At 37.5% G+C, this 12,156-nt stretch overlaps 2 protein-coding genes across 2 annotated transcripts; one reads left to right on the plus strand and one right to left on the minus strand.

Annotated features, from left to right (window-relative positions):
- Positions 1–448: 448 nt before the first annotated feature.
- Positions 449–6,213, plus strand: LOC127808734 (probable arabinosyltransferase ARAD1). The gene is made up of 3 exons (XM_052347317.1): positions 449–1,491; positions 3,668–4,033; positions 5,530–6,213. Exons 1-3 carry the CDS (start codon positions 619–621, stop codon positions 5,716–5,718), a joined length of 1,428 nt encoding a protein of 475 aa, XP_052203277.1. The 5' UTR covers positions 449–618; the 3' UTR covers positions 5,719–6,213.
- Positions 6,214–7,085: 872 nt separating this feature from the next.
- LOC127807839 (14 kDa zinc-binding protein-like) lies at positions 7,086–11,457 on the minus strand. Its single transcript, XM_052345983.1, has 6 exons — positions 11,292–11,457; positions 11,075–11,200; positions 10,202–10,279; positions 9,771–9,918; positions 8,462–8,579; positions 7,086–7,500 (listed from the first exon to the last, which is right to left on the minus strand). The coding sequence occupies exons 1-6, from the start codon at positions 11,342–11,344 to the stop codon at positions 7,433–7,435; spliced, it is 591 nt and encodes a 196-aa protein (XP_052201943.1). The 5' UTR covers positions 11,345–11,457; the 3' UTR covers positions 7,086–7,432.
- Between the last annotated feature and the right edge of the window lie 699 nt (positions 11,458–12,156).

Below are 12,156 nucleotides of genomic sequence, written 5' to 3' on the forward strand. Positions count from 1 at the left end.
AATTTTCATTTACAAATGACAAATAATATGATGAAATAACAATTTATTTAAGAATAGGCTCAATGGATAAATTGTAAATTTTATACATAATTTTAATTAATATATATTTATTTTATTTCATAAAAATATTTTTTAATTCGAAAAGGATCTTTTATTTTTTTAATTTAATATTCAATTTAATTAACATTCTGATTTGATTCTCTAGACATTAACATTTAATAAATATACTTACCGAAAAATAAGATATATTTTTAACGCTTTAACCCATAATAATTAGCATTAACCATTATATTATATCACTAATCCCATAGCTTTATAATCCGAAAGTATTTTCTAAAATTAACTTGTGGACATTATTTGTCCTCACCGTGCCACACGTCACTACCTTTCGACAGGTCAACGTACAACTGCTTGATGCAGTAAAACGGGCAGAAATATTTTCTGGCGAAAGCAAAAAGTTTTTCCTTCTCATTTTGTTCCTTCAACCGGGCAATGACGACAATCACATGGAATCACCCTCCTCCTATTTAATTGAGCTGATCGGCGGAAGAGACTGTCCGGCGACTGTGGCTGCAACGATGCGCCACCGAAGAAGCGGCCATCAACGCCGATTATAGGATGAACCAGCGACCCAGACCCACCAGATCGCCGCCAGATTCTCATGCCCAAAACCCCCTTAACCTAGCCCTAGCATCCCCCAAAATGGGCCGCAAATCGCTCCTCAAACCCACGCTCGCCACCGCCTTCGTCCTCATCGCCTGCTACGCCCTCTTCAACACCTTCGTTTACCCTAGCCCTTCCAAGCTCGACGCCGACACTGCCTTTGTTTCCCGGGAAAACAACGCCATCGGTTTTCCCGCGAATTCTGGCCCCGTCATGGTCTACATGTACGATCTCCCGAGAAAGTTCACGTACGGGGTGATAGAGAGCTACGCGATGGCCCGAGGGGGCCTGAAAGCTCCGGTGGACGACGTTTCCGAGTTGAAGTACCCGGGCAACCAGCACTCGGCCGAGTGGCATTTGTTCGCCGATTTGAACCGCAACGACCTCTCCGGTTCGCCAATCACTAGGGTTTTCGATCCCGCCCAGGCCGACCTCTTCTACGTGCCTTTCTTCTCGTCGCTAAGCTTGGTAGTGAATCCGATCCGGCCCGCTGCTTCCGTGGCCGGCGATGGTCCAACCTACAGCGATGAGGAGATGCAGGAGGCTCTGATCGAGTGGTTAGAGGGGCAGCCCTACTGGAAGAGGAACAATGGCTGGGACCACGTGTTCATATGTCAGGACCCGAATGCGTTGTACAAGGTGGTCGATCGGGTCAAGAATAGCGTGCTTCTTGTTTCGGATTTCGGGAGGCTGGCCCGAGCTCGGGCCTCGTTGGTCAAGGATGTGATCTTGCCTTACTCTCATAGGATCAGGACCTTCGATGGGGATGTTGGTATTGAGTCCCGGAAGTCTTTGTTGTTCTTCATGGGGAACCGGTATCGGAAAGAGGTAATTATCTATGCTTCTTTGTTATTCGTTATATCTGGTATACTTGGAACGAAAGAAACAGAAAATCCATTTTGCGGACAACTAGTTATCTGTTTGGTTTAAAATGAACTTGTCCCCATAAAGAGGGCGGCCAATTTTACACTTCCTAATTTTAATTACAAAATATTATTTGCTATAGATAGAGGGCTGTTGTGAGTGTTCCTAGAGCCTATTTGGTTCCTGCAATTAAGGTGTAATCCTCTTCATTGGAAATTGACTCGGTGATAGACTGATAGTTCTTTTCTAGCATTTATATTCGTACTATTTGATGGGGCTGGAGAATGACAAATGGGTGTGACTTTCGTTAACTACAAGGATATTGTCCATTCACTCTCAATATGAGCCACTGTATTACGAAGGCCAGCAGTGCTTCCAGGGAGGAATAAAAAGGAAAAGGTTTTGCTTTAACATTTGTATGTTAAACAAATGAAGAGGAATAAGGAAACAATTTTAAGTTAAAGAATCCTTAACACGCTCCCACAGATGTGCTAAAATGGGGTCAAACTGAGCTATTGTTTATGTGTAGTGCCTGCCGTAACACTCTCTATGGAGGAAGAATGATTTACACCTTGATTAACACATTGTATTTGGTTATTGCAAACTGTATCTCTACTAGGACTTTGTGTGTGTGTGTGTGTATAAATATTTACCAAGGACGTTATCAGTTAAGCCTGGACTGTTAGACAAATAAAAGGCATTAAGATAAATATACAATTCCTATTGATAAATCATCCACATAATAAGTCCTGAAATGATTTTATATAAGTATAATCCCAAATCCCTAGAAAAAGTAACAAATGAGATGTTATTGACAAAGCAAACAAGATATGATGATATAAGACATCAAAGCAATTTGACCTGATAAAGCTTACAAATGGTTCCAATTTTTAATAAGTCCTGAAATGATTTTATATAAGTATAATCCCAAAATCCCTAGAAAAAGTAACAAATGAGATGTTACTGACAAAGCAAACAAGATATGATGATATAAGACATCAAAGCAATTTGACATGATAAAGCTTACAAATGGTTCCAATTTTTAATGGATGATGATTTTTTATCAAATAAACTACTGGATAAAAGTTCCTGACCTTCAAAGTATGTCAATCAACTTTATGCTTACCAAGTGAACTAGTGATTTGGGATTCCTAGCTCCCAAATAGCTTTATCTTGCTTCAAATTTGATTTATAAATTTCTATTGTATCTAACTAAAATGAAACTATTGATTGATATATTGTCCATCACAGTTATGCACAACAACAAATATACAATATGACGATTTAAGCTGCATCTTTGAATTTCAATGCATGTAGTTTCTAAATTCTAATTTGGGCTACCTCCATGTTTATGGTTATTGTGCTTGTTACACTGTTATCTTATATTAAAATTTCTTATACTAGCCTAAATAAAGTGTCATTATATTTGTCGTAACAATTATATTTGCATATGTAGCTTATCTAGTACAAAAAATTAATTTAGCAATGGGACTATATGAAAAAGATGAAAATTTATTCATGAAATTTAAAAAGTGTTATTAAAACAAAAACTTAGGTAAAAATAGGAGGAGATGGATTAGAATTGTTGGATGATGATAGCCATGGTAGGAAATAAACTTTTTCTTTGGTAGATGGTGTTTTTGGGAAATATTTATTGAATTAAATATTCAAACTATATAAATGATTAGTAGCTAGAGATGGGGTTCTCCCCCTTTTGATGTTGTTTCTTTGTCTTTATTTATCAAAGTAAATAAAAAAATGAATAAACTTCATTGCCACTAGCATCCTCTAAGCTAGGACTTCAAAATGAGTAAGAATCGTGAAAATATAGTTTAATTGAGATAAGAGTTTTTCATTTATAAGAAATTAATTGGAAAATATATTACCAATATATACTATGCTTAGGTGTGCCATTTTTTAAAATCTAGGAGCATAGAAATGCCACTTAAGCACCACAGAGGAGAGAATATTCAGGGGGGATACTACTACACATATATTCTGTTCCTTTTCATCTAATTAGACGTGTGCCTTATTTTTGGAGACAAAAACTGATCTCTGTGTGTATTTGCTCTCACTTTCTGTGCTTGTGAGGTGGCTGTATGTGATTGTAAACATGACTGGACATATACTTCAATTGTAGGGTGGGAAAATTCGTGACTTGCTTTTTCAACTACTTGAGAATGAAGAAGATGTCATTATAAAACATGGTACACAATCCAGAGAGAGTAGGCGTGCAGCTTCGCAGGGAATGCATACATCAAAGTTCTGTTTGCATCCTGCTGGTGATACTCCATCGGCCTGCCGACTCTTTGATGCTATAGTGAGCTTGTGTGTTCCAGTAATAATTAGTGATTATATTGAGTTACCGTTTGAAGACATCATAGATTATAGAAAAATTGCAGTCTTTGTAGATTCAGAATCTGCTGTAAAGCCAGGCTACTTAATTAAATTGCTCAGGCGAGTAAGCACAAGGACAATTCTGAAATTCCAACAGGAAATGAAAGAGGTAACCTTAATGTGCTGTCGCTGTTTGTTTGTCTATATATCTATTGAATTTGTTTGTCTCTATCAAATCTTTAAATGCACATGCACATAGAAGCAATATCATGTGACTAAGTGCACATAATTTATTTATTTATTTTTAATAAGAAATATAATTGCACAGAGATCTCATCGCATTGAATGTAAAAAGATGCCTGGCAGATTTCAGCCTGCTAAGCACCAACGCCCAGGCATACTATAATTTATATCTGTTGATTCAGGTTTCTTTTGCATCAATGTTAAATAATTTTGTTTCCGTTTTATGCCCCTTTCAACTAATTTTCATGCATTATATTTATACGTATGTCTTTATATTGTAGTTAATTGCCATTGCTGGTCTGTCTGACTTTGTAAGTCAAGGTCTTTTGTGGCCTATATGACATTTTTATAATTTTTCAAATTCTACTAAATGTGAAAGAATAAGTCACTTTGTTTTATTAATAGACAAATTCAAATTTTAGGGTTCAAAATTCTTAAATTGCAATTATAAGAGGAGGAATTAATAAATATAAATTCAGTGTTGTTTTTGTTTATCTTTTGCTTCCAGTCCCCCCCACCCCAAAACCCCCAACCTGGACTACAGTTTTTCCTGTGTATTTAAGGGATCAATATAAGTCTCAAGCGTTCAACTTCCTAGTTCTGTAAAAATAAAGCTATAAAAAAGTACATAATGCACGGTTGAGTATCCGACACTTATAATTGCTAGTATGAATGTAACACGTCCAGAAAGTGTCTATTCTTGCATCACATTGAGATCTAAGGATCATAGCATTTAATTTTCAATTATGTAAGAACTTGGCATCTGAAATAAAAAGGTTAGCCGGCTTGATTTTCTGGTCATGGGTTATCAAGGCCTATAGGGTGAAACACCAAATTGGGTATTCAGGGAGGAGCCAACAAATCTGAAGGTTTTCATGAGTTTAGAGGGTATAGAGGGGTGTTGTTGGCTGTACTTGTACTTTCAGGGTGGTTGGAGCTCAACCATAATGTTGTCTTAGAAACTAATGGCCTTGTTGGTGTCCCCTGCTTAAGATCCAATATGTACATGCTCTGGTTACTCTTAACGGTAAACTTGCCAGTTCAGTTATTTTCCATAAATAAAGAAAAAGGAAAGTGAGAGTCCTGCTGACAATTTATAGGCTGAATGTGTCTAGATGAAAGCTTTGCATCTTGCAAATTGTTCCCCCCGCCCAAAAACCTTAAACACACACACTCAATATTGTAACTGTGATATTAAAAATGAATACTGCAATTAAAACTGTATGCGGTTAACATAAAAACCCAACCACATCTTATGAGGTGTAGTTATGGGATATATTTGAAAAGGGCGACATCAATTTGTTTACTTTTTTATCTTGTTGTCTATATCTGTTGAGTCATTGCAGAGAAAAGTCATCTTGTTGTGTAACCATAGAAGATTTCTGAAAGTCAATTTGATTAAATTTAAAAAATATGGTTCAGGTGAAGCGATACTTTGAGTACGAGGATCCAAATGGAACAGTGAAAGAAATCTGGCGTCAAGTCTCTCTAAAACTCCCACTCATCAAACTGATGATCAATCGCGACAAACGTCTTGTGAAGAGGGACTTGCCTGATCCAGATTGCTCCTGTCTCTGTTCGAACCAGTCAGGAATCCGCACCACACTGTGATGCTTCTTGTGAATACTTTAATGACAGATGAAGTTTGAAGGTCTGTTTCTATTCTCAGAGAAAATATGAGATACTGACTTTAGAGCCACCAGAAAGTAGACATCTGATTGTATCATGGCACAGAAGTATTTGATTGGGCTCATCTGCTATTTATTGTTGAAGAACTGAAGGTATTGCCCCTGCCCTCGAAACTACACAGCATCATTTATTCTCTCGAGTTTTTTGGTAGAATAAATTTTTTTTTTGGGTATTCATTTTCACTGTTGTTGTCTACTACATACTATCTTCTGCATTTTTTAATGCTGAGGGTGATAATGGGGAACAAAACATTCATACCTTTCTACTTGTTGTAACTAATAGAGCGGCATACATGGCTGCATTAAAAGAGATCAGGCAGGTTCTGTATGCCGATGCCTCTCTTTCCCCCATGTTTACTACTACAAAGGGCATGTGAGGTCTAATAAAATAGGTGGTGGGGTTATCCAATTTTACTCATGCTTTGGAGAGGATGATGTGTATGCTCTAGTTTGTACCAATTCTTTATTGACTTTTGCAACTGTTAACAGCATTAGTATCACATTGAAGTGCGGTGCACCAAATAATTTTACTGTTGCATGCTGCTTCTCCTTCTACATGCTATTGCATTTGCTGGCAGTTTTTTTTTTTTTTGGGGGGGGGGGGGGCGGTTGCTTCTTTTTTTAGTTAAACGGAGATTATGTTTATTTTTTTTTTTTCATTTTAGTCCAATAACATTATTAATAATGGGGACAGTGTTTTGACGATTCAAGTACAAAGATTAATTTGACAAAAAAACAAAGTATAAGGAGTATCCAGACTAAATGCTTAAAGTAGAAGTGTACTGTAGAAGGCTAGGCCCTAGCGGGGGTGTTGTTTTATGCGACTGTACTGTCGAGGATGTGATCTTTTATTGGGGTATGGTATGGGAGCCTGCCTGCCTCATTATTGTTGGATCGATGGAGTCGTCGCGGAGAAACATGACATGGTTTGCTGCAAATTCTTGACATTATCAAGGATAAATTAGATTTTTTTTTTAGTTTTTATACCATAGTTTTAATTCTGACATATTTATTTAATCATTTGATAAAAATAAATCTTGGTTTGTTCTTGTGCTCGAGCCCGTCCATTTTTGGCTCTTTTTCCTAGTCTGATTTTCAAAACATTGGTCAAAAAGCCGTCGTCGTTGAGCTAGCTACCTGCAAACATATATATTTGCAAACGTGAGATGCATATAGTAGTCAAGCAAGGTCCAAGTCCAACAAAACAAACGACAACAGGGAGGGTGTGGCTCCCCTGCCCCTGGTATAAGTGTCTGCATCACAACTTCAATCTGTACTCTTTCTCCAAAATATATATAATTCAATTGTGAAGGTTCTCATATTATGTATGTATGCTGCACGTGCCCAAGGTTGAGGCAATTTTTTGGTTTAACTGTTGAAAGTTGTAAGCTCCCATCAGTCTTATACATATGGTGTTACCTACAATCTCAGGTACAACAATCTACAATAATTAATCTACCAAGAGAAATTGCAAAAGATTTCCCACAACTCCATCTCTCATTGCTTGGAAGCATTGCAAAATACGGCCATGCCAGAGTCTTTTACTAGTCTCTGCACAGTGATAATGTAAATAGAACAGTACTAGAACAGAATGGGAACAAGAAACCATCAGGAGTTACAAAGCAACCGAATCCAATCTAACCAGGCGGCCAATTCATCTGCCTCCCTCCAAGTACATGCAGGTGAACATGGTAAACTGATTGACCTGGTGAGTGAAAGAGAGAGAGAGAGAGAGAGATATCATGGTTTTGCATTGAAGCAATTAAACTTGATTGTGTCTGACCGAGTGCGAGACAATTGTGAACCTTATAATTGTTGGGTTGCAAGTGACAACCTATTACAAAGTCTTCTCTGGTCCTTAGCAACAGATGGGGGAACATATAGAGGGAATCTAAATAAACTCGTGGTTTGGCATATTGGCTGCGGATATCAACTTTTCTACACAGGCAGCAAGACCTCCAATTGTCTCTTGCTGTCACAAAGCGTTACTGGCCAGGGGTACTTGTGTCTTTTTACAGATTGCCACATATTCTATCTTCTACCTCACCATAAAGCAATCCCATTTTTTTTTTTTGTGCACAATCTATTCCTATACTTTTTTACAGAATATTTGAAATATATTGAACAGACCAATATAAACCGATAAACAATCCAATACTAACATGGATAATTCCACATATATTTTTTTTGCACAATCCATTCCTATACTTAGTAGGTATTATTTGGTATCAACCAGTATTCTATGCTTTCTAGAAAAAAAAACAAATACTCAGTATTCTAAACTATGGTATTAACATGTATGGTACATATAGATTATAACTTTAAGAAAATGGATCGTTTTCAATGGCCAAATAAATAAAAATTTACTCTAAAGGTGGGTAAAATCCATTTTTAATTTATTCAGACATTTTGAAGATCATTTCAATCAGATGATGGTAAAATAGTCATTTTGACTGGTCAATAATGGTTAACGAACACATCATTAAAGTGGCACTGACAGGAGTAGGCCTCTCTGCTTACACATGAACATTGACGGAGGTCTTTGCCTATTTTCTAAACTCTTGATAATTGGATGTTTAATTGAAAAAATCTCAAGGGTCCACATAAAATTAATCCTAGAACACAGAATGCAAAGAAAAAAGGAAAGACGTGGGATTACAACTTACATGCAGTTGGACCACTGTTGATAACAACACGGAATCCATCAAGAATACCTTCTTTCTCTGCCACTATTTTTGCAGCATAGAGAAGATCGCCCAAAATGTCATGATGTCTTGCTTCAGCCTGATAAAGGGAAAGGATGCAACCTCAATTGAAATGCCAAACAAGTTAAATATCCACTAATCACGAAAAGATAGAAAAAGGGAATTTCTGCTATTGCTTTCTTCTGATGGCTTATTAGTAACCATGAATCTGTTCTATTTTGACAATGTGGTCTAGAAATTGGAAAGAATAAGCAATCTTCAACAAAGCTTCTAAAAAGGTCGCCCGGTCACCATAGCTGGTCAGGGAAGGGTCCCTTGGGTGAGAGAGGTTGCTTCAATGTTTTAACTAATGATGCCTAGGTCAACATGGAATGATCTCATCACTGTCCCAGAGACAGTCCTCTGTAGAGTAGGCCTCTAAGGTGAATCATTATCCTTATATCAATAGAACACCAGCAGCAGTCTTTCGTTGATCGTATCTTAAATTCGAGGCTTTAAAAGACAATTTGTTTCTTTACTGATAAAGTGAGTTGCTCTTAGTGACACTGAACTTCTGTTTACCACATCGTGTAAAAGTTCTCTAGATTAAAGATATTTTTGACCACCTGGTATCTATTAATTTCTGTCATATTGCCAATAGTTCACCCTACAGTTAATCTGCGAATTGCACTTTTTTTTATTACTCTGGGAGCAGTCTATTGACAGATACTGGGAAAAAAGGTGCAAATTGCACTTATTCATCCTTTTCCCTAGCAGAGGTTACAAAAAATTTACAAATGTCTCAAGCTTCAAAACACAACAATGATCAAAAGCGATGGAATAGGACACAAGATTGTAATACTTGTAAAAATAATTGTCACGGAGGGAGAGAAAGAGATAACTATTTATAACTGTTTGGAAATGTTATTTATGAGGTCTTTGCATTTGACTGTACCAGTGATAAAAGCCCTGCAATGTGCAGACAGAGGTTATCCTACATTTACAATTAAATTTTTTGATTGTTCGTGTAAAATTCAGACCAAACGAATATAGTTTCTGAGGGCAGCAGAAAAAAAGTCGAGGAACAAAAAAATAAGACATAGTTTAATAGTTGCAACATGAAGGTCCAACTTTTCACCGAGAACAAACCAACAGAACAATTATGCCAATAAATGAAATCACCCTCTGCACATGCCAAAACATGCACAAGGCATACAGAAGTAAGCATAGAACTGATATGGTTATGAGTTCAACTGAAAAGGTGGAAGGACAAAATAGAAAGGATAATTACCTTGCCTAGCTGTGTCAATCCATCTCTAAACTTAGGAATGACTAAAACATGAACAGGAGCTTGTGGATTAATATCTCGAAATGCTAAGACTTTCTCATCCTCGTACACTATAGTGGAGGGGATCTCTTTAGCAATGATCTTGTCAAATCTGAGATAGAAAAGGACAATGGCTTAATGAATCGTCCTCTTGTAGGTCACTCTAAATTTTGTTGGTTTTTTACTCCAAAATTTCATTAAGTTGTTTTAAAGGTTTGAAAAAGACATGCTGATTTTCAAGTTCATTCCAATATTATGTTACTTTTAAATTCATCAAGATTCAAAAATCTGCATTGCCAAATGCATTATTTCCAATTTAAATATATCAAACTTGGTTGTGGCAGGTAATGAAAACAAAATGCCATATCAACTATATTTTCCTAGAAGCATAATACATGGTTGGAGCTCCAGTGTCAACAGCTGCTCTTGCAGAGGCCTCTTCATCATTTGTAGCACTAACATGAGAGATGGCTCTGTCAGAAAACAAAAGCAGCAGAAGTTATATGAGTGGTTGCACAATTCATTGTTCCGACCATGATTAACAGTGAATAAAGGATAGAAATGATAAGGGTAAAACAGGTTAAGAGTGGTTCTACCATTCTTTGTACATTGACTATGTAGTAAGATGTCATCGGTGACAAAATATATAGGGACTTAATTTCCCCTTGATTAAATATGAACTCGGAAATCAAACAATAAAGTCCATGACAAAGATGCTGGCACTTGAATTGTGGGGTATCTTTTCTCACAGAAAGTTCGGTAGAAATACAACCTTTGTGGGGGTAGAGACAGATAGGACAGTATGGCAAAAAAATAAGTTTATACCCCAAAACTATAGAAACTATATAGTTAGCTAAATATTAAAAAAGAAAAATTAAAATTAAAATCTCTAAGGTTACATTTGAATGTAGGATTTGTAAACACAAAAGAAAGGAAACATAAAAGATAGGAAAGAAAGTGCAGGGCATTGTATATCAATAAAATCTCATTGGCTTTAATTTCCTGTCATTCTCCCTTCCCTGACAATTCAGTCAAATGCATAGTGTTAGTGGCAGTATAATTACGTGCGAAGGCATTCCTAATTGGCGGTTTATGATGACTGTCCATTGGTAACGGGAACAGATGATACTAGAGGAATCATTTTCCATTTAACAAAAGAAAACATAAATTCTGCTAATTCAACACACAAGAATAACAACATTGTTGGAAGTTGTTAGGGAAATTTATAAAAAAAATATACACACACACATATATATATATATATGTACCTGCGAAATTGAAGAGGAAGGTGGAAAAGGCGCTGAGTTTGGGGAACGAAGGAGACTGGCGACGCTCCTCCTCTTCCTCCTCTCAGTGATTTAATTCTCGCCATCGCTCTTACACTTCCACAGTTCCTGTCCCAATCCACCAAAAACAAGTTGCAGAAGTCAACTGAACAGAAATATCAGTGGAGATGGAGGGGTGGGCGGGAAGAGAGAGTAGAACCTTAGCAATGATAGGGCGGCGGCGGCGGAGGAGGAGGAGTTTATACAGGCCATTTTTCCGGCGAGTCAGTTAGGGCTCCGGCCGATCGCTGCTGCTGCGCCTGTAAGGCAGAGACGATCGGATAGACGAATTGCATTTTGGGAGGAGTGAGGGGGGAGGCCGTGAGGGGGCCTCTTGTGATCCAGTGTGCGCGATGTGAGGTGGCTTGTTGTACAACCATTACCTGGACCGTCGGATATCATCTATCATCCAATAACAAAAAAAAATATGGACCGTGCTACCTTGTCCAAGGGACTTACCGAATGGGGTCAAAAAGATCAAAATGCTCTCGTTAAAAATTCAAATTTGTAAGGGATATCACTATTTTTGCCTCTCTCATCTCCCATGGTCACGATGCGACTGTCGCTACCTTTATCACGCTGCCTCTCCATCTTCACCTCACTGCCATCACCTCGTTGTCATCGGAGGATGCAATGATTGTTGGCAAGGCAAGACAGGGAGGCGACGATGCGATGGCAGAGAGGCAGCGTGGCAAAGGCAACGGCAATCGCATCATAGACATAAAAAGAGAAAGAGGAGAAAGACAAAAGTAATGGCATCATTTGCAAATTTGAATTTTTGGTAAAGGCATTTTAATCTTTTTGATCCCATTCGATAAACCCCTCAAGCAAAGGAGATTAAATCAAAAAATATTATGACAACCCTGAAATGATAGCGATATTCACTCCAATCAAATTCTTAACAAATTAATATTAATTATTAATATTTTGTGGAGGAGGTTCCCTCTACATAGAAATGATAAATGAGCCAGGCAACCCATGAGCCTATCCACTTGACCTGATACTATAGCAAACGGGCTAGACCG

This window comes from Diospyros lotus, chromosome 8, assembly GCF_014633365.1.
Source record: "Diospyros lotus cultivar Yz01 chromosome 8, ASM1463336v1, whole genome shotgun sequence".
NCBI lineage: Eukaryota > Viridiplantae > Streptophyta > Magnoliopsida > Ericales > Ebenaceae > Diospyros > Diospyros lotus.

Excerpts from the sequence above, each read along its gene's own strand:
- LOC127808734 (XM_052347317.1), top strand. The coding sequence starts at position 619 with ATGAACCAGCGACCCAGACCCACCAGATCGCCGCCAGATTCTCATGCC. Across the intron at positions 1,492-3,667 it reads GGAACCGGTATCGGAAAGAG|GGTGGGAAAATTCGTGACTT; the intron begins GTAATTATCTAT and ends CTTCAATTGTAG. Across the intron at positions 4,034-5,529 it reads TCCAACAGGAAATGAAAGAG|GTGAAGCGATACTTTGAGTA; the intron begins GTAACCTTAATG and ends AATATGGTTCAG.
- LOC127807839 (XM_052345983.1), bottom strand. The coding sequence starts at position 11,344 with ATGGCCTGTATAAACTCCTCCTCCTCCGCCGCCGCCGCCCTATCATTG. Across the intron at positions 11,201-11,291 it reads GCCGCCCTATCATTGCTAAG|GAACTGTGGAAGTGTAAGAG; the intron begins GTTCTACTCTCT and ends GGATTGGGACAG. Across the intron at positions 7,501-8,461 it reads CAACAGTGGTCCAACTGCAT|GTCAATCAGTTTACCATGTT; the intron begins GTAAGTTGTAAT and ends TTCACTCACCAG.